The sequence below is a fragment of the Chenopodium album genome, chromosome 4, assembly GCF_948465745.1.
Source record: "Chenopodium album chromosome 4, dcCheAlbu1.1, whole genome shotgun sequence".
NCBI lineage: Eukaryota > Viridiplantae > Streptophyta > Magnoliopsida > Caryophyllales > Amaranthaceae > Chenopodium > Chenopodium album.
The window spans coordinates 46,581,050-46,604,618 of record NC_137837.1 but is presented as its reverse complement, the minus strand read 5'-3'; the positions used below and the strand labels follow the sequence as shown (position 1 = coordinate 46,604,618).

Here is a 23,569-nt window from a genome sequence, read left to right as displayed (position 1 = left end):
TACCTAATGTTGTTTCCACACGAAAAACACTAATTTTTTTTATCAAAATCGGAGGAGTTCAGAACCTGATCGGGATTAAAACGGGATTAATATTAACGAACAGAAATATAATAATTAAAACATGAATTTACGTGTTCAAAATAATCTGGAATTAAGTTAAACTAATAAGTAGTTATAATCACCAAAATTTCAAAACATCATTACTATAAAAGCCCTAAATCAATTATTCATAAAAACCCTAAAATCATGATTTTCAATAATTAAAAACCCTAGGTTATAAAATTTACAAAATCTGAAAATTATAAAGTTTAATCATCAAAATACAATTTGATACTAATTAAATTAATTTCAAACAATAAAATCAAAACCCAAAAATCAATAATTATAATTACACAAATTAATAAAACAAAGAAGAGAGAAAATAAGACTAACCTTTTTGTGTGGGAAATTTTTGGGGATTCATGGGGTATTTATAGAGTAGAGAGTGTAGGGTTAAATTTGGGCTTATAAAAATGTGGGCTTGAGTTATGGGATATGGCTTAAATTATGGGTTTTGGAATGGGTTATTACAATAAGAGTATGTAGGAATAATTTATATTGTCTAATAATTAATAAACGTTTGGCCCAAAACATATTTTACTTTATATTTAAAATACTTTAACCCTTTAAAATATTTAATTAAAATACTTGAGCCATTGACAATACATTTTATTAATACTTAAATACTTTATAAAAATACATAAAAATACGGGGTATTACAAGGTCCTCCACAAGGAATGTTTGAGCATTTCAATTACCTACACTCGTCTTGTCGAAATGTAATTGAGCGGATTTTTGCGATTCTGAAAAATAGGTGGAAGGTTCTACAACCTAAATTGATGCCGCAAATGGAATTACGTTTTCAGTTGCAAATAATCGTTGCTTGTTGTACTCTACACAATTTTATTCGTTTACATGAACTAGGGATTCCATTCACGCACCAAGTTGAAGTCATGGAGCGAAGAGAAGATCATACTATGTACGATCCTAACAGAAAAGCAGCTATGGATATTGTACGACAAGAAATAATTGATCAGATATGGGAGTCAGTTCAGAGGAATGCCGAGGTAATGGAGGAGCTTGGTGGACAAGAAGAAGACGAAGAACTAACTGACTATGAAAATTAGTTTAAGTTGTGTAGTACTCTAATTTTCTCAATGAGATTAACATTAGAAATGTGTATAAAAAAAATAGAACCATTTGAACAATGAATTGTATCAATATTATTATTATTATTAATTATTGATGATTATTATTATTATTATTATTTATTATTATTATTATTATTATTATTATTATTATTATTATTTATTGATGATTATTATTATTATTATTTATTGATTATTATTATTAGTATTATTATTTCAATTATTATTGTTATTATTATTTATTGATTATTATTATTATTATTATTTATTACTTATTGATTATTATTATTATCATTATTATTATTATTATTATCATTATTATTATTGTTGTTGTTGTCGTCGTTGTAATAAGAGCTTAAAAGAATGAAATTTGGCTTTATATCATTAGCAATATCATTAGACATAAATTAAGAGTTGAACTGAACGGAACTGACCTGAACTGAATTTCAACGGAAGAGAACAGACCTTAGCCATTTATTTATTATATGGATCTAACCCTTTAATAACTGTGGCGGGTTATAGGAGGAAGTATTACCCACTACCAGGTATGGGTAATACTACCCAATACCACAATATAATTTTTTTTTTTTTTTCTTTTTTTCCATTTCCTCTTCATCTTCTTTCTCCCTTAAATCCTTTACCCACCTCCATGGATAGTTCCCATTGCCGGCAAAACCTCCGCCCATCACACCTTCACCTCCTACAGCAAGAAACCCACTCCAACAGCTACTACCTCGCAACTACCTCCGTTAAAAATCAACGGAAATCACCCAAAAAAACATAAATAAAAAACGAGAGACACAAACTTAGGGCTCTAGCCATTAAAATCGGTGAGTTTTATGCCGAAAATCGTTGAGTTCTGTCGCAATTGACGATGGTAGCCATTAAAATCAGTGAGCTCTATGCTGGAAATCGTTGAGTTCGGTCGAATTTGACGATGGTACCTGTTTGTCGATGCTCAGTTATTACTGATTTCTGTACTGTTATTATTAGTTTGTGTACTGTTATTCTTGGGTTGTATACTGTTATTCTTAATTTGTATACTGTTATTGAGCGGAGAGAGACTACATTTTTACAACATGGGTAAGTTTTACGCAATATTACATTTTTGCCCCTGGTATGGGCCCAACGAGCCCATACCTGGTAGTGGTCTATCACTACTCCGGGTTATAGAGTTCCAAAGCGTCCAACACATAGAATTGCTCACTCTCAGATTTATTAGATATCCATTGAAGCGCAGTTGGCTTTCACCGTTGAACCTAGTTCTTGTATCCCCCATTGAAGCAGCTTCTGAGGTAAGTCGTTTGTATTTGTTATCATCATATCAAATATCCCTAAAATTATGAGATAATTGAATAAAAAATCCTTAAAATTATGAGATAATTGAATCAAATATCCCTAAAATTATGAGATAATTGAATCAAATTTGGTTGCTAATGTATTGCACAACACTTTGTTAGGATTCAACTATGAAATCAGAGCTCTTTTCCCTGGGCCCAGGGCTGTCCTGCCTAGGGACGGGCCTGTTTGATGTTTGATTCAAATTTGCCTTTAATATTAGGATGGAACTATGAAATTGGACCTTTTCTTCCTATAGTTCTGAGCCTAATTTGATGATTGAATTAAAGTTGGTTGCTAATGTAATGCACAACATTTTAATTTTAGGATTCAACTCTGACATGTGATTATTCGAGCTTAATTTGATGTTTGAATCAAATTTGCCTTGAATATTAGGATAGAACTATGAAATTGGACCTTTTCTTGCTATAATTCTGAGCATTGAATCAAATTTGGTTGCTGATGTGCTGCAGTACCCTTTAATGTTAAGATCAAACTATGAGATTGGGACTATTCTCTCTGGGCCCAGGGCGACTGCCCCTCCTGTCCGGGGACGGGCCTGCTCACGATCTCTTCCTTATTTCAAACCCCTCGAGGTTTCATTTGCAACGAACAAAGTGAACATTAGATTGATGAGGATGGGTTCAAATGGTGGTTGTGGGATTCCTGTAACGAAATTGCCGAGGCATCAGACAGTTATGGATGTGGCAAGAGTTGAGCCAGATGGACTTGATGAAAAGGCCCAAAAGGTTGGAATTTCTGGCTTTTATACTGGTGTTATTCCTTGTTATTATTCCTAAAAGATATACATGTGTGATTGAAATTACACATTGACAAGCATGGAATGAGAAACGATGCAACTAAAAAGACAAAGTATTTTTTACCTTCAAAATCCAGTCGTGCTGATATCCACTCTACAGGGATTGTTATTTTGCATAGATTTCTGTCCCTTATTGCAGTACTGCGACTTGATTTTAAGTGAGTTGGATCTAAACCGAAGAATTTGGAAGTACTGCAGTCATACTATAATATTTGATTAAAGTGTAGAGGTATTGCTGCTTTTCCCCCCTTTTCCTGTTGCTTTGAAGCCTAGAGTCATGGGAATGTAAACATGTAATTATTCATTATTAAGAAGATGCAAATAAATGAAGTATTAGAATGAAAGAAAGTATTTCTGATATAAATGGTGGGAAATTAAATAAACACTGATACTGTCTATCTCCATTGCAAAAAGCACATATATTGACCAAGTGTGGATAGAGGCATATGCTTGTGCATGAAGAAAGTGGTTATTTTGCAACTGGATGTGAGTGGATTGGTCATTGCTGTCACTTGGTGGCTGTATACCTTGTGCTAGATATTGATTGACTCTATATCATTTTAAACTCCTTGACATTCTTATAAATTTCATCACCTAGCAGAGAATGAAGTGTAAGTAGTGAGCCCTAGTTTGAAGATTGAGGGTCCTTTAGGTGAAATTTGCGGTTGACAAGAATGAGTAGATAATTTATATATATATATATATATATATATATATATTTTTTTTTTTTTTTTTTTTTTTTTTTTTTTTTTTTTTTTGTGGGAAAAGCTGAAGGGGTAGAACTGAACTAGAACTAGCTATTTATAGTCCACATATTGGTCTTTTCATCTTATTTTAGCCTTTCACAGAGCTTCACTAACCTCTTGTAAAGTAATGGTTGTATCAAATAATTGTGCAAAGTCATTGGTATTAGAAAATGTTTGCTGTGCCTCTAGGTGAGATTTAAAACAAATAAAATGTCTTCAGAAAATCTTTTCAGTTTCTGAACCCTGGGGGATTGTTATGTATAGGATGCGTTTTCTTTTCTTGTTTCCACAATTGTTGGTTGTTGCTGGTTTTGAAAGGGTGTGTTGTAGGAAGTTGACGAAGGCAGCAACCTATTGGAAAAGGAAGAGATGCATTTGGAAGAGCAACATAAAGCTGGTCAGTTGAAGAACAGAATTATATATGGATTTGTGATTGGCATTTCAGTAGGCGGCATCATACTGGCAGGAGGATGGGTTTACACTATCGGTGTTGCTGCTGCAGTTTTTATTGCAGCAAGAGAGTATTTTGGATTGGTAAGGAGTGATGGGATTTCCATAGGAATGACACCGCCACCTCGATATGTGTCAAGAGTTTGTTCTGTTATCTGTGCTCTTATGCCTATTTGGACCTTGTAAGATCTACTCCATCACCTTTGATTCTCTGTTTTTGGGTGTGATTTTATACTTCTCATGCTATATCACCAGCTGCAGTTGTGGGATATGAGTTAAAAATAACAAATGTACCAAGTCAACCATAGCAAATCTTTTGTGTTTGTGCCATTTGTGGCTGTACTGCTGTATGCTTGACCATTTAGTGGATATTATATAGTCCTCTTTTGTGTTTACCCACTTTCCATTTTGCGGTATTTTATTTATGTACCCAGCTCTAATATATTCTATTTTTAGCAAATAGGTTTTATAATCTTAACCTTCTTACCTCACAATGTTTACACTTCTCCATTTACTTTGCCTTACTTTACCCACCTATTTCTTACACCACCCACCTTTTTCTGACACCAACTTTCCTCTCCTAAAACAAGAGTTTAAAATAGATGTTAACTGAAACATATACGAAGAGAGTATCCACTTTGTTGGATGCAATATCTCTGAATAAACTTTTATTAGACCTTAAATCCCCTAATAAATTATCACACTTTTCTTATTTGGGCTGTTCCAAAAACACACACACACACACACTTCTATTTCAAGATCTTTCCTTCTCTCTTTATCACATCACCCCTTTTTCTCTATGTATTGTGAGTTTGTGACGCTATTTTTTACTTTTCTTCTTGCTTTATTCATAATAAAAAAAAAAGTTCACATTTCTATCCATTTTATTCGTGCTTCGTGATAGTCTTTGAGTGATGGATGGAGTATTTGATATTTTCCAAGATACGTACTATAATACTATATGAGTTTATAAATCATAATGTACAGTGGATGCAGCTTGCAATTGCAGATCTTATTGTCATATTGTAACATCCGTAATGACTTTCCTAGTTTTTTTTTTTAATTTTAAAATTACCCCCTAGCCTAGCAAGGGATCAATAGAATTTGGAGTTTGATCTGTTTTCCGTGTGTGTTTGGGGTGGGGGGGGGGGGGGGGGGGGTGGGGTGGGGGTGGGGCTGGTGGGTGGGGGAGGTATCTGATTATGACTGGTGGCAATAGGTATTGGGTTCTTGTGTTGTTTTCTTCCACTTTTTCATCTCAGAGGCTGATTGAGCATAAAACATTTTATTTTTCCTCTACATTGTTTTAAAACTGTCCAAGCATTAAGCTAAAATACATGTCCAACTTTCAGATGATTGTGTGTGAAGATATAAGCTGGCTTTTGTATCAGAAGAGTATGGTTTTCCATTTGTTGCTTGGAAGTAAATCATGGATTGATTAAGCTTTAATGCTTTGTCATAGTCAGTTTCTTGCTCTGCTTGGTTTCATATTCTTCTCGTAGGTAAATTTATCGTTTCTTATGAAAGTCATGATGATGGACGGGAGAGCTATGAAAATATGCATGTTATTCTACATATTGAGAAAAAGCCTTTTCCCTGATCTCATTTGGGCAATCAAGCACCATGTTCATCCCTAATTCTCTTCCCTTGGAAGATAAGCAACTGCTAGCACTAGCATCAACAAGAACTAACCTCATCTACTCTTTCCATTTGGTAATCCCCAACTTGTCCTTCCCTCTCACAGCTTGAAGATGTCATATAAGTGCTCTGTCTACTCTTCGCTTTTGAAAAATCAAGATATTCACACTTTATCCTGTATTTAACACTAATATGTTCAGTAAAATAGTTTCAATTCAGTAAAAATAATTCCAGTTCAGTAAAATTAATTTGAGTTCAGTAATTTATGTTCATAATAAATAGTATAAGCTCGGCAAAAATAAGGTGAAGAGAACAAGGCCTAAGCCTCCTAAAATTTATAACACAATTTTTCCAAAAAAAGGAACATACCTTAAATACCAAGAAGATAGGCTGGATGGAAAACAGAGAAAAGAATGTGAAAAGCTATCTCCAGAACTGAAAACATGCTTGATATAGGGTCATCAGTGCTGTACAAGAGCCACCAGACCCTCCTCGGCCATTTTTGAGCCTTGATGAAGGAGATACATGGGTTTTTTTTTTTGCAATCTTAAAGAGAGATGCCTTTGTTATTCAGGTTTTGATGGTATATGATAATTTGATAACTACATATTCACTTGAGTATAAATTTTCTCTGTCTTTGCTGATCTCTTTTTTCTTTTACTTCTTTTTCTTCTTTTTTAGGGGGGTGTTAAGGGTATTATTCAATTGCTTACTTTTTTTTTTTTGCTTTTTTTTTTTTTGGTTGTTGTCAGGTATGCTGGTCACATTGACATCTCAGTAACATCTGCAGCTTTCATTGTTGCAACAGCTTTGCTTTTACAAAGAGGAAATCCTCGCTTTGCTCAGCTTAGTAGTGCCGTGTTCGGGCTGTTTTATTGTGGCTATCTACCTTGTTTCTGGGTCAAGCTTCGTTGTGGTTTATCACTTCCAGCCTTGAACACAAGTATAGTTCTGAACTTTATATAGAAATACCAATGTAGATACAATGCAATTATGTTTTTACGAAACGAAGTTGTTTTAGTAGATTTTCTTTCTATGATTTATAATCCCTCTCTTCTAGTATAATTGGCAATTTGCCTTCTTCACTATTCATTTACAGACTTTGATTATAGTTTTTTTTTTTTTTTTGATAATGTATAAAATATTTTAACTAGTGCAATTTAAAACATACATTTTATATATTTATATGATAAAATTTGTAAATTTCTTTTTATTTTCTTCTATTAGATATATAGATAAAATTACTAATGTCTAGAGATAAATTTTTTAATTTTAAAAATAATTTAAACTCTAAAATTTTATTCATTTAATTTTTTTTACTAATAGGTATATATTTGAGAACTCATACTGATATGAGAATAGATCTAAAATTTAAACCTGTGAGTAAAAATTTAGAACACGTGAGTAGAACTTTAGAACATATGTGTAAAAATTTAGAACATAGAGAGATGGAGAGAAAGAAAAAAAATGTTTGGGAATAATTGAAGAGATAGAGAGAGAAAGTGTTGGAAATTGATATCAAAAGTACAAAAAAGAAAAGGAAATAAGATGACAAATCATAAAAAAGAGGGTAATAATGTCAAAAAGTACAACCTGTAAATAGGAAGGGGCATTGTATTTTGGATTACCCAAAAAGGAAAAGAGGCATTGTATTATGTGATGAAGGGAGTAGTAAAATATAGAACATGTGAGTAAAAGTTTAGAAAATAAAAGTAACAATTTAGACCATATGATTAAGAATATAAAACATAAAATTAAAAATTTTATATCACAAAATTTAAAATGTAGAACTAATTTAACACTTAGAACACGTGAGTAATTATTTAGAACATGTGAATTAACTCATTTATTATTTAGAATATGGGAGTAAAAATTTAGAATACCTGATGTAATATTTACAAACATACAAGTACAAATTTAGAACATAAAGAATGTTCACACGTATGAAAGAATCTCATGTAAAGAAAGGTTCAAGTTTAGAACATAGAGAGTGTTCTTATATATGAAAAAATCTCACATAAAGGAGGGGTTGCCTTCCTATATATATAAAAGCTTAAGGCGCACTGAAGATCGCTTCTGTAGCGCCGAGGCACGCCTCTTTGTAGTGAGGCGCACTATGTATTGTGTAAACTATTTTTAATTAGGTTTTAGTACGAAGTTTCATGTTATAATTTTTGTATGATTTTTTCCGTATGTTTGGTTATATATATTATTGGTCAAAATTAATGCATTTGCTAGTGTGTTAAATTTGACCGTGTTGGAAAGGAGGGATTATATGATAAAGTTGGTAATACCTTGCATGGTTTTAATATAATAGTGTAATTTTTCCTTAATAAAAATAAAACATGGGGTATGTGTATGTGTGTGTTTGAGCGGGGTGGGGGAAGGGGGAATTGTATCTACAAGGCCATGTCTTAGAACCCCAAGGATAATAGTTGTTCTTGAACCGCCCACTTGTATCTAAAAGGCCATGTCTTAGAACCCCAAGGATAATAGTTGTTCTTGAACTGTTTTTTTCCTGCTGTACTAGTAGCCATATATATATATATACTTCCTCTGTTCTTTTTTACTTGACCTGTTTGTTTTATCACGCTTGCCAGTGCACACGTTTAACCATCAATAATTTTAATACTCTATAAGTAAAATTATAAAAGTTATATATTGTGATAGTACTTATTTAGACGATCCTAACAAGATCCTACATGAATATGTTTTTCTTTACCTATAATTCACAAAAGACGGTCAAAGGGGAGTTGGTGAATAGTGTAAAAGTCTAAGCGGGTCTAGTAAAAAAGAACGGAGGAAGTATATTGGTAGCAATATGAAAAGATCCCATGAAAGCCCACTATCTAGCTTTCTATTCTTTTTGCATTTCCTTGAATGAGAATTGTGTTATGAGGTAGGGTACTTTTTATCTCCCATCCTAATTACTGTAAAGCATAATCCATTCTTGTATAAATCATGTGAAAAAAGAGAAATGAATGTTGATACCAAAAAGAAAGAATAGAAGTTATGCTTTTGTGATTTTAGAAATTGGATATCTGGGAAAGACTCAAAAGTATGACTCCAAGTCTGATTGTATCAGAGTTGTTTGCAATATTTAAAGTCTTGTAAGAATGGTTTGGGGTGTTTATCTAGTTAAAATACAGACTATATCTATCAAAGGCTAGAGGCATAGTTCTGTTTGTCACACCAAATTAGTGGCTATAATCCAAGGGGCCTACTAATGCTCCTTTGATGTGCTGATGCAGATTTTATCCTGGATTTGCTTTAAATTTTGGAAAATTTGTTAGAAACCACCTTTTAAACGGTTGTTTTTGTGAGAAACCACCTTCAAAACTTGTAAGAAGAGACCTAATTCATAATTTCTTTTGCAATAAACCACCTTTAGCTGAATTCCAGTGAACTCACAATTTCAGGCATTGACTTCACTTTAACTACCCATTCTCTCACTTTAGTCACTTCCGTGGCTGCTCCATCACACGTCTACCCTCTCCACCGCCGTAACTTCCCTTTCCCCTCCTCCGTTGTCCCTCTTCTCTCTCTGCCTTATCTTGTGGTGGTTTGGTTTTTTCAGGGAGGTTAGGGTTTTTCTTAGTTGGGGTGATTTCCGATTGTAGTTGGGGGTTTTGGTGGTGAGTAGGTTGCGAGATATTTCATACTGATTGCGTAGTGTTTTTTTTCCCTCTCATATTATACTTTTTTTAGTATTGAATATGTTGAATTGAAGATGGATTGTGTTATACCTTCTTCTATTATGCTCCTTCCCACTCCTTTTTCTATGTTCTTTGTTGCTGTATCATCAAGTGCAAACAAATCCTTTCCATATTACAAGACAAGTTCATTTAAAATTTATAGAGTTTACCAAGATATATTTATCTAAAAAAGCGCATAAATTTTTACTGATTGACAGAAATCGGATATTTCTGGCCTGTTCTTCTTGGTGGCCCAACACATTGGACTGTAGGTCTTGTGGCTACCTTATTATCTATCAGCAGCATTATCGCAGCAGATACATTTGCTTTCCTTGGAGGCAAGGTAAGTACTAATTTTTGAATTGAGTGGTTGATGCTAGTTGTATTTTGTATGACAAAGATTCCGTACATGAACTTTACTTCATTAGGCCTCGAGTTAGGTTTTTTGGATTATCTCAGGTATTGTTTCCCAACTTCTTCACCATGTTGCCATCTGATTTGAGGATGTGTGTTCTTTTTTTTTTTTTTTAACTATTGGAAATGGATCATAGCAGATATTTTTGTGAAATAAAGAGAATAAGAGTGAAATTGGGAAGAGAATTGATCATCCTCTTATTCCATATATTAAGGGATATATATACATACACAATAACTAGGGTTTTCATAGAGAACAATAAAACCCTAGACCTAGATTATTCTAGAGAATACAAGGGTATAATGGGCATCCACAAATATTTCATGACACTCCCCCTTAGATGTCCATTATCGAAAACTATGCTTTGTTAAAACCTTACTAGGAAAAACCCCGTGGGATAAAAGCCTAATTAAGGAAAAAGAGTACATGATTCTTCGTAATACGCCGGGATGCTGCCTCATTAAAAACCTTTTCAGGATAACCCAATGTGTGACAAAACCATGGTTAAGGGAAAAAAGAGTGCTCCCTTGATGAATGTATAACTTGAGATTCTCTAGTGCTACAATGAATCCAATATGGCTAGGTGTCTTCTCATATGCAGTGGAATATCATTCTTTGCTCTTCAACCCTCCTAATTTGAATTTGCATCTTCAAGTCTTCACGTGAACATATAAAGTGTCTTCATTTCACCACATGGATTTATTTCCATATAATTCCAAACCTCTATTTGAATAAAGTTACTTTAATTTAGAAGTTAAACTTATGAGGTTACGCCTTCTTCTAGAGGTCGTGAATAATAGAAATTGATGATCATATTTGATCAAACTTTCCTTAATGGCAACACATGATATTATTAATGTTGCCCTTCAATCTTGTATGAATTAATATAACATATGTAATTATATACATTGATCATGGTTCTTCTAGACCATAATAAAACAATCTCACGCACACGTATCTCGTTGATATTCTTTAGAATTTTCATAATTGACATGATAGTTCTCTTGAAAATATAAATAGTATTTCTCACTAACTTTCATCTGCTCAATCCTTCTAGTTGAGATGCTAATGATGTAGACCCATAGACTAAATAAAAGTTTGTTAATAGTTACAATCTTCAAAATATAAAATTTGTAGGGCTATAAATACATTGTATATAAGTTCTTCGGGAACTTTTCTTACATGATTCATAAATAATATTAGATCAACGTCATATATAATTTCATCATAATTATAAGCCCATTAGAATATAAATATGTTTTTATAATTTCTATCAGAGTTGGAAATTTGTCTTACTATATATATGATGAACATTTACATTTTCTACAAATATTATATAGAAACTAATGCATGCAATTTGATATATAGTAGGAAAAATTAGAAAAAATAATCCCAACTTTCATTAATTTAGGTAGAATAATTCCAACTTTTGATTATTCTGGAATAATCCGAACTTTGGGGGGTTTTCTATTTCATCAATCCCGAATACCGGTGACCGGTTGAATGGGTTATTTTTTTTTCTTTTTTTGGTTAAAGTGACACATGTCACAATTTAATTGGTTAAAAATAAATAAATAAAAAAAAACCAAAGTTAAAAAAAAAACCACCGGTCATAGCCCCAACCACCCATCCAATCCGACAACCCCTAGCTCGGCCACCTCACTCGCCGGACCACCGGACCTCACCCACCACTTGAGTCGCCACTCCGAGCTAAACCACCATCCCGTCCCTGAATCTCCCACGCCACCGGCCAAACCCCAAAAACCACTAGCCCCTACTCTCAAAATCCCCTAAAACCACCACCCCACTCTCGAAATCCCAAAAACAACCAGCCCATCCACTCTCGAGATCCCCAAAAACCACCACCCCACTCTTGAAATCCCCCAAAACCACCACCCCACTCTCGAAAATCCCTCAAAGCCACCAGCCCCAAAAACCCCAAAACCACCTTGCCTATTAGCTAAAATTGGCTACGATTTCATTGCCGCGGCTTCGTGGCTACGGTTCCATGGCTGCGATTTCGTGGCTGCGGTTCTGTGGCTGCTGCGTTTTAGTGGCTGCGGTTTTGGGGTTACGGTGGTTGGTGATTTCGGTGGTTGCGTGGGGTTTCGGGGAGAGGGGAAAACGGCGACTCAAGGGGTGGGGGAGATGCGTCGGGATGGACTGTGGTGGTGGAGGTCAGGGTGTATGGTGGGGTGGCGTGCTGGGATGTGGTGGTGGAGGTTAGGGTACAGTGGATCGGTGGGGGAAGGGGTAGCAGGGTAGTTTTCCGCTTTTTTTTTTTTTGAAAATTTTTTGGACCAATCAGGATTTGTTATAGGTCATTGACTTTTGTTGACCGGTTTGGGATTAAAGAAAAAGAGGACCCCCTAAAGTTCGGATTATTCCAGAATAATCCAAAGTTGGGATTATTGTACCAAAATTGATGAAAGTTGGGATTATTATTTCTAATTTTTCCTATATAGTAAACAAGATAACATATTAAACAAAATTACAATGAGTAATGCATCTAACAACTTCCGCCATATGTAATGAATAATCCATTAACCTATGATTCACACGTATATATATGAACATACATACGAATCTAAATAATGCAAGACACTATACAGTGTGGATTAAAAAAATCCATATCTCATTGGACTTCTAATCCATGTTAAACTTATGATCATTATCATTATGTCGACATCAAAATGGATGTATATCCATATCCCTTATTCACTAGTCCATTATATCATGAAAACGTCACTTACAATATTGATTGATGCATAAACTTGCTCGCTTGATTATATGAATCGATTAATGCTTTTCATTCGTCTAGTATATCCAAAACAACTTAGAGGTTCCACGCAAATTTTATTTATCTATTTATTTTTTGATCCCCAATACAATTAAAATGTTATCTAATATTAATTAATTTATTAGAGTTTTGGTGGTGATAACGTGTTGTGAAATAAAGAGAATAAGAGTGAAATTGGAAAGAGAATTGATCACCCACTTATTTCATATATTGAGGGATATATATACATACACAATAACTAGGGTTTTCATAGAGAACAATAAAACCCTAGACCTAGATTATTCTAGAGAATATAGGGGCATAATGGGCATCTATAAATATTTCATAACAAATATTTTTTTTGTTGATGTTAATTTCATTATTTTTTCTTTTTATTTCATTACTTTTCTTAATGTTAATCTCTTATAGTTGAAAACCCTATCATTTCTAAGGGTATGAAAATGTTTTAAAAGGGAATTTAAATCAATGGATAGGAAAATAATAAATATAGAATGAAGAATAGTTATCAGTCATCACTTTATTCAACACATCCAAGCATTATTATTGCCACATTTTCCCTTCACAATAACAGTGAATGAATAGGTCTATTTGCTTCAACTAGAGAGGCCATTATTTTTTACTGCCTATTGGCAAGCTGGACAAGAGTTGTGGTGAGTTCTAAAGAGAAGAACAAATAAAGGCTGTTGGAGGATACTGATTGATAAGAGAAAGTGACTATAGGAGGTTTGAGAAGTGATTTATTTTTTTTTTAATTTTTTTTTAAGCGGGAGGGTGATAGGCTAAAGTCGTATCACCTAATCAAAAGTAATTCCTAAAACCAGTAACTAAAATAGATAGGGAAGTAGGGTCGAATCCACATGGAAACGAGTCTTTTTATTCCTAATTAATTAATATAATCTAGATTATAGAGTAACAAATTATTATTATCGAAAGGAAACTAAACTACTAAGAGTAAAAGTGGGAAAGAATAAAAGTAGGTGGAGAAACAATGAATAAAAGACCTAGAGCATAGGTTCACCAATAAATAATATTCTTGGGTAAAAACATAATAATCAATCATCAATGCATCAATTAATCAGATCATAATAGGCTTTCGCTATGTATTACAATCACATAATTAATCTACCGGTATTAAATCTCATCTCTCGAATCTCGACTTAACCATTTATAAATTAACCTGCCTATTGAAAGTAGGCCTTAATATTAATTCTCATCTCTCGAATCTCGAATTAATACTGCTAAACTCATACATAAAAGACCTGCGCATGTCGAGTTGCATAGCATTAAATCAATCAATAGGAAATTAATCTAACATTGACAATCAACAACAATAAATTACCCCTTCATATTATTTATGGATCCCCGTAAACCCTAAAAAGAAAATTACTCACACATAATCAAATCTAAACTAAACAAAGCAATTAAAGGAGACATGATTAAGATTAAAGCAAAGAAAATAAGTAATAAAGGAGAGAAGATATAGTACCAAAAGAAAGAAATATAAAATTGCATAAACCAAGAGTGTAGAGAGAGAAACAAGAGAGATAGTAATACTAAGAGTTTAATTAAGAGGAGAGAGAAAAGTTAGAGAGAGAAAGGGAAAAGAATAACTAAACTAAAAACTAATACTAAAACTAATTAATAAAACTAAAACTAAACTAATGAAAACTTAAAACTAAACTAAGAAAAACTTATCCTCACGTACTATTGCTACTCCTCTTAAATAGGAAAAGAAAAAGGTAGTTTACTCGATGACAACTTTAATCCCACTCAAACTAGGATTAGAGAAACAAATTACATCAAGAAGGAATTGCGTGAAAGCTCCGTGAGTTGGGTATAATCTACCCAAATCGACGATGCCCAAAACAGCAGGCCCAACTTCACAAACCCAAGTTAGTTCATAGCATACGGAACTTCCTCCCAGCAAGAGTATTTGTAAAGTTGGCCTCTTCTCCACTTGGGCCGAAATTTCCTTCTTCTTAATTTATCTTGGACTTGCAACAAAAGTAATACTCCAAATGAAACGAACCCTTAATCACCGAATCAAATTTAATTAGCTTGACCTTGGGCTTCAAATACTCGTCATAAGTTACGATCATCTCTAATATCTTTGTAGTGGCTCAATAAGCTCGGAAATTGACATAAATATGCAAATTCCTACTAAATAATACCAACTCTACAAAAACACTAGGAAAACATATATTAGTAATAAAAATAGCTCCGTAGAGCTTAAATGAGCACAAATATGACCATGTGACAGGGAATAAATATATATATAAAATAGACTCATCAGAGGGGAGAGGGGGGGGGTGGTGGGAATGGTTGCGAAAATGATGAAAACTTAATTTTATATAAAGAACATACAGAATCTAGCAAATGGGTTCTTAGTATTAAAAAGTGTGCTCAAGGTGCGCCTAGGTGCTAGTCTAGTCAAGGTGTGGACCAGTGGCGAAGTCAGAAATTTCAAACCGCGGGGACAAATAGACATCACATTATGTTAAATAAAAGTTGGATAAAAAATTAATACTAACCGAACGTAGTAGTGAGGGACACCCCAAAATATGAGAACTTAGTAAAAAAAACTCCAACAACATTTACCAATTTTTCCTTCAGAAATATTTGCTTATGACCTCGAAATTTTATAAAAAATATTCTAAAATTATATAATATACTCCGTACTACATATGCAATTAAATGATATTTTCATGAATCATAATTCCCTATTACATCCTTCCTATTACATCCTTAATGGACTCTATTAATGCAAAATTACTACTCCGTATTACAATAACTATTTAGATAAGTACATGCAGTACTTGTTAATAAAAAATGGAAGCAATAATATCTTGTAGGAGTGGTAAGAAAAAAAAATTATATAGATAAATACATGCAGTTAATAAAAAATATGGAAGCAATAATATCTTGTAGGAGTAGTAAGAGGGGAAAAAAAAAAAAAAAAAAAAAAAAAAAAAAAAAAAAAAAAAAAAAAAAAACTCTGATTGTAAAATATTGCACGCAGCAAGCTTCGATCTCCAAACCCCGTGCAAAAAAGCTTACCACACTCATCACTGCTCCACCTTACTTTGTAGGATTCTATATATCACACAATAATGTATTTGATCTGATTTATTTTTGGGAAAGCGGGGGGACCGCTGTCCCCCCTTGTCCCATACTGGCTCCGCCAGTGGTGTGGACCAAACCGTCTTTACCCGAGGCGCGGTGCATTCTAGAAGGCACTAATAAGCGCACTTGTCATGCTGCCTCCACCAGCCACCTTATGTTTTGAATGCGCAGGAAAAGGAGCCAAAAAAAAAAAAATTTAAAAAGACCTTTGCTTTTTCCAAATTGAATCTTATCTGGTTTTTAAAGTGACAATCAAGTAACATCCCTTTTTTAATTGAATGAAATTACTTAAACCTAACACCCAATTGGAAAGTCCTGATGATTAGAAAACCCTATTGTACGGGTTGCTAAGCAATGTAAGAAGTTGATGACTGTTGCTACGATAAAGTATGCCGGAGAGCGATTCCCGGTGGTTTGGGCACCAAATTTGTCGAAGCTGGTGCCTGTCAAACATTCCAGACCCTATATGGTTAATCTTCTTCTTGTTGAAGCTTATGGTCTCTCTCTCCTCAACAATATGGTTAATGATAAGGAGTTTTATTTTATTTTTATTTTTTCTTTTATTACTAAAGTAGTTGAGGAACTCCTAAGTTTTGTTTACTAAATTTCTAATAAACCATCCATTCCTAATTGATTATCCTATTTCAAATTGCACAATTCTAAATGCAATGTTGTAATTTATATATCTCAAGCTACATATTGCGAAAAAATACAATAATAATATATTTGGAAAAATAAAAATCATGTTATCGTACTTGACTATGTTTTGAAGTATGTATATTTATTTCTAACAAAGTGATGAATCTCACGGCTCAAAGCAGTGAGAGGATGAACCTGTTCCTCCTCTGCTATTAAGCCCAGGTCAATTAATTTTCTAATTGTGCCGACTGTTAGATAGTTTTTTTAGTTCATTATGTGCTTCTTTTATGCTATTCTCTTCGTGGCAGCTCAAAGATTATAAGTATTGTAGAGCATGGAGTTTAAGGAGAGGAAAAATGTTGAGATAAAAACAAAAGTGGATGGGTGCGAGTCCAAAGATTAGCAAAAATGTGAATAGAAACCATGTGGGACAACTTTTTTTTTGGTAAATGATACTCATCTGCTAGATTCTAAAATTTTTTACTACTGTAATACTAAGAACACTTTTTATTACTTGAGCTTACTTTTTATTAAAATAATATTAGTACCCATCTGCTTTTAGTAAAATAATAGTAGTAAAAGTGTGCTAATCTAGCAGAACGTACAAAAATCTGTAGCTCTGATGGAGGCAATGTATAAATTGCATGTTTGCTTGTTCAAATTTAGTTTAAAGTATATTCTTTATAGAAATATTTCAAATTATTAAAATCAGCATGGCTTGACACAAGTTCAACCGATGTTGTACTAGAAGGATATGATGATGTCATTTCTACTTTGATTTATAGGATGATATCCATATGTCTCTGCACTATTGATATTATTTTTTATATAATGCATATTTTTTGCTTTTGCTTTTTACTTAAGCAGGCATTTGGCCGCACTCCGCTTATTAATATTAGCCCAAAGAAGACGTGGGAAGGAGCTATAGTGGGTTTGGCTGGTTGTGTTGCTACTTCTGTCGTATTATCGAAATTCCTTTTTTGGCCAAAGTCTTTGACAAGGTAAAATTTTCTGTTTTCCAGCTCAGCCATTGCGTCTAGATATCATGATTTATTTAGCCAACCCTGATAATTTTAGCGTATATTCACTCTTTGACCTCTTTATAGGACCATAAAGTAGTAATCTGCAGAATATAGTTGGAGTACACTTTTCCCTTTCTCACATGGAAGTCATTGGTTTAAGGTGTGATAATATAGTGTCTATACTCTATACTGGATAATATCGTGCCTATGAACATCAAACTGCCTCCTTTTGGTGGTTGCATCAAGCACTAGACTATTTTTTCTTATTTTTATTTATGTATTTATTTATTATACTCCATTCATTTTTCTACGACTTGGAATAGATCCAGAGGGGCAGAGGGTGCACAGCTTCTGGAATTCACCTTCATGTGAACAGGTTGGGGACTGAGTTGGGCTTTACCTTTTTTTTTTATGAAAAATTAAATGGGTGGCCACTTTGTGAGGTGGATTTTTGTCAAAAAAAATTTTAGGACAAGTTTTATTCCTAAATGCCAAATTTTAACATCTATCAATGATATAAATAGCATTCACTAAGAGACATTTAATCCCTTTTTATTCAGATTTTAGCTATTGATTTATGTAAGAAAATATATACTACGTATTATAGAAACATAAAAGAAATATTTATGATAGAAATATACTCTATGAGAAACAACAGTGTACGAATTGTTTTTTATTATTAAGATGATATCTTTGTTATTCAATATGCTACTCATGAATTAATGTTCATTTAATAATTATGTTTGGAATATAAAAAATATATTACCACTGCTCCATGTCGAAGATTCTTATATACACCTGGGTCCGGGTGTATTAAGGGTATGTTTTGCTTATTTTGATTTCTATTGCTTATGTAATCATCAAATTAGCAAAACAACTCTTAGAAGCACCTTGCAGCTAGGTATATATATTAAAATTTTTTTTTTAAAAAAAAATTCAAAAGTTGTTAGTTTTCATGCGATATTATAAACTATGAAGTATAATATAACAATTATATATGATTTGGAACATTTTATTTTTAATCTCAAATTGATTTTTGGTACCTATCTAAAATTTAACCTACTTTAAAAAAAATTTCCTCATTTTGAGCGCCGAAAACGTTCCGTTAAGGTTTTAGGGTCATTCTCGTTTGCGTGCTAAGAAATGAATTAATTTGCATGTCATTAATATTTTTAGCTGCAAAACATTTCAGGTAAGGTTTTAGGGGTCGATTAAGCTCTTAAGAATCCAAATTAAGTTCGAAAACGGCAAAAAAAAAACATATATGCCTCATTTTGTGTGTCCAAATCAACATTATTGAACACGCAAAACAAGAGAGTTACATTTTTTTTTTATTTCGAGCTCAATTTGGGTCCTTAAGGATTAAATCGATCCCTAAACCTTACCCGAACAATTTTTGCGGCTAGAAAAATTATTAACACGTAAATCCATTTACGTTATTTTTTTGTCATAGCTCAATTTGGACCCAAAAGAACTAAAATGACCCCCTAAAACCCTAAAGAAACATTTTTTAGCATGCAAAACGAGGAATTTTATTTATTTATTTATTATGATTATTATTATTATTATTATTATTATTATTATTATTATTATTATTATTATTATTATTATTATTATTATTATTATTTTATTTTATTTTTTTATTTTATTTATTTATTTATTTTTTGACTGCTAATGGAACCTTAACAAAAACCATTAAGTAGTACCAAAAGCTATACTTTTAAAATTTTAGAGATAGTAAAATAAAAATTAGATAGGTACCAAAAATCAATGTAGGGTTTAATTTTCCAATTACATTTAAAATGAGTTTCATGATGTAAAAATAATAGAGTTATAAAACAGTTACTGAAAATTAAGGTTTAATTTATACTATGTAGTTTTGGAAATTTATCAAATATAAAACTCTACAATAATTTTTTCATTCTAAAAAATCTCTCCAAATTTTGCCTATTTGACTTTATACGTGGCACACTAATGTATAGTGTTTATATTGGTACTGGTACTCTGTATCGATTATTAAAATTTAATACTCATGAATTAATGATTATTTAATAATTTGTAAAATTTAAAATTATGTCACCATTAGTAGTTTTGGGATCTACAACCAAGAACCAACGATGTACAATTTAATTATCATTTTAGATTATGGAATTCTATTTTTATTCGATGAAAATATATCATTAATGTACTTATAATTTTCAAAACGAATATTAGGAGTTAAAAAATAACAGATTTATAAGTTATTGGGTTCGTTTGATATTGCTGTGGTTTTTTGTATTTTGGTTTTTTGTTGTGTAAAAGTATATGATATATGTCACATAATGATTAAAAAATTATTTAAACTTATTAGAATCATAATAATTTTGAAAACTGACAACAAAAAAGTGGAAACACTTTTTTTTTGTTTCCTGTTTTTTATTTTTAGTTTTTATAAAACAGGAAACTAAACTCCAAAAATGATGCCAAACAAGCCCTTATATAAAGCTATAATTTTACAAAATATTGTTAGTGTGTGTCCATGGCCCGGTGATTTCGCGTGACAGAGAGTAACGTGGTAGCAGAGTTATGGGGTTGTTAGGGATGATGGAGGTCAGGTTGGAGTGACTTTGGGTGAGGTGTTATAGTAGCTACGTGCTCTCTCTCTCTTAAATTAACCTTGCTTTTTTCAAGGGAAATGGATTGGATTACCTATAAAATTCAAGCATAATTCTTTATTATTGTCCTTTATTTCTTTTTCTTGATTCGCTTCCCTTTATGATGTGTGTAGACCTGGTTATTGGGCGGGTCGGGTCAGGGTCGATGCGGGTCGGTTGCGGGTCAGGGTCAAAGAGGGTCACATTTTATAGGGTCGGGACAATGCGGGCCGCGGGTCGATAATGGGCGGGCCTACAAAATATCAATTAAAATAAATATTGGACAAAGCCATTATTAAATACATATGAATACAAATTAATCTATATAATTATTTTTACATTATGTATTTTCTTTATCAACTAAATTGGAAAAACATGTTGGCCCTATATTGACCCTACCCAATAAGGGCCCTGTCCATTAATAACCCTGTCCATTAAAAGCCCTATAAGCTTGGCCCTGACCCTATTATCATTGGGCTACCCTGTCCAATAACCACCTCTATGTGTGTACCAAACATTCCCTCTTTAATTCGACCACTTTTATTAGTCGCAACGTTTCTCATTTCACATTTGCCAATGCGTATTTCCAATCATTTATAAAAGTATGAATTGAGAAACGAGACCTCACATAACTATATTTTTCCTATATAAAATCATTTAAGAGAGTAAAAATAGTGTGTGAATTGTATAAAAGTCAAATCGTTCAACTAAATATTATTGAAGGAAATATCTTTTATCTACTATAGAAGAATCAAAACATTTGGGTAAGGATTCTAGAAGTACATACATAGCTACATTCCTTTTGTTGTAGTTAATGATTTCTATAAATTATGTTGCATGGTAAACCATCAGATTAGAGTCACTCTGTTGTCCTGTATTGTGACACTGCCTCTTGATTGTGTCATACAGTTTGCCTATTGATTAGTCATTGTAAAAATCCTAGTAAATTGTGTAGAAAGTGATTTTCAATCTAGAGTTTGATAGAAATTTGCAGTTTTGAACTTTGTGCCTTCAGTAGCTCTTTTGGATTGTCAGTCATTCTGTCTGCTAATGTGGCTGCTCTCTGCTTATAGGATTGGGGTTCCAATTATTAGGCTGGTAATTGCCTACATGGTACATCTATATCACTTATTTAGTCTAAAATACAAGATCGTTGATGTTTCTTTAGAAAGGGCATAGTCTTAGTGTTATTTTTAGGTAGTATCTAATTCCTCTCTGCTAAACTCGTCCGGATGTTGAAATCTCATGATCAAAATTTTGTAAGCCTGATATAATCATTGTTTTTTCTGTAAAAAGTTTGCATCTATGCTGTTGCTTCTCTTTGTTGTGCTGGTATATAGATTACATTTTTCAGTGAGATCTTGTAGCTGTAAGAAAGATAATCTTTTGCCTCACTTTTAATTATTTTAGGATCATGTTGTTCTTGTTACTGGAAAAGTGGAAAGAGCTTTGTTTTTTATTTTTTTATTTTTATGTGTAGGTTTGTTTATTCAACCTTATCCCTTTTGTAAAAGATTTTTGTAGATCATATATAACAATCACAATGTAGGTGTGAAACTGATTGCAATTCTGATTACTCAATTGTCTACCTTTGAATGTAGTTTGACTTAAGATCTCTTTTTTTACTCTTTGCAGTGCAGTTGCATTGGGGTTTCTGAATTTCTTTGGGTCGTTGTTTGGTGACCTGACTGAGTCGATGATAAAACGTGATGCAGGTGTAAAGGATTCTGGGTCTCTTATACCAGGACATGGTATGCCATGTGTTTCGTTTGTCTTTTTACATGGGGAAGAGGGGGAGGGGGGTGGTGGGAGAACACGAAGGTTACATTTGCCTTTTGTTCTTAGGAAAAAGGAACCCTAAGGACTACGTATAAGAAGCTAGAAGGAAAAAAAAACTAAGCACTTAATAGCATTAAACAAGGGTTGTTTGAAGTTTGAACTTGAGTGGGAAATATGAAAATGTTCATACATAGCTCAGAAACGCAATACATATGTGTAAAACCCTCCATATTTAATCGAATTTATCAAAATCTTAATTGCGATTTTATCCACAGGTGGAATACTAGACAGAGTTGACAGTTACATGTTTACTGGTGCACTCGTGTACTCTTTTGTTAAAACTTTCCTGCCACTCTGGGGTGTCTGAAGAATTTTAGTAGTGAAGAAGCTCTCGAAGGTGAAGCTTTCGGAGTATAAGTCTATAGCCCGTCGCTAAGTACTTTAGTCCCATACTTGCCAGTTTTTGTTGTATAGATTCTTTTCAACCCTTAGATTATATAGCTCAATAAGTTGTGTAGTCCAATGAGCATATTAAGTAATTTGCATCTGTTACACTATATGTCAATCGTAATAGTCATACTTCATCTGTATCTTAAACTTCATATTTATTCAAGATTATGATTCAGAGCAATACTTATTCAGTTTCTCAAATTGATATAGTTCAGCGATTTGTGTGGTTATCAAAACAATGGCTGGAAACATATTTATCAATTTATTTTTGATTTTGTTCTAAGCTTAGCTCATACATCTGTTGTATACTTATATTTTAAGAGCTGGAGCCCTTAAGGGGCAAATTATACTATGTGCTTCAGTCTTGTCTCGAGTCTTGAAAGAGGATGGCAACGGGTCGAATGCGGAGCGCGTCTTGATGGACCTAGATCCAGATTCGTTTTTGTATCTAGGATCCAAACTCGACCCGAATCCGTCGGGTCTGGAAAATGGAGACCCAGATCCAGATTTGTTTTTGTATCTAAGATCCAAATTCAATCCGAATATGTTGGGTCTGGAAAATGGAGACCCAGATCCAGTTCCGATGGGTCTAACGGATCCGAGTTCAAAATGGGCCAACATATTTTTCATAATTTTTTTGTAATAAATGTAATGTTTGTCAAAACTGTATTGTTTGGGTCAAAAAATGCATTTCAAACTTCCGTCGGGGGTTATTAAGTTTAACCTAAATAAATGTTATACAACTAATCTAAAAACACAAAGTAACCAACTTAAACACTTATACTTTGAAATAAAAATTATAAACAACGAAATACGATGTTACAAATGAGCAAG

At 33.0% G+C, this 23,569-nt stretch overlaps 1 protein-coding gene across 1 annotated transcript; it reads left to right on the top strand.

Moving 5' to 3' along the window:
- Positions 1–2,364: 2,364 nt before the first annotated feature.
- On the top strand, positions 2,365–22,950 carry LOC145629119 (phosphatidate cytidylyltransferase 4, chloroplastic-like). The gene is made up of 8 exons (XM_081681630.1): positions 2,365–2,482; positions 2,999–3,274; positions 4,422–4,723; positions 6,932–7,122; positions 10,093–10,217; positions 17,719–17,852; positions 22,142–22,257; positions 22,561–22,950. The coding sequence occupies exons 2-8, from the start codon at positions 3,008–3,010 to the stop codon at positions 22,650–22,652; spliced, it is 1,227 nt and encodes a 408-aa protein (XP_081537756.1). The 5' UTR covers positions 2,365–2,482; positions 2,999–3,007; the 3' UTR covers positions 22,653–22,950.
- Positions 22,951–23,569: the final 619 nt, after the last annotated feature.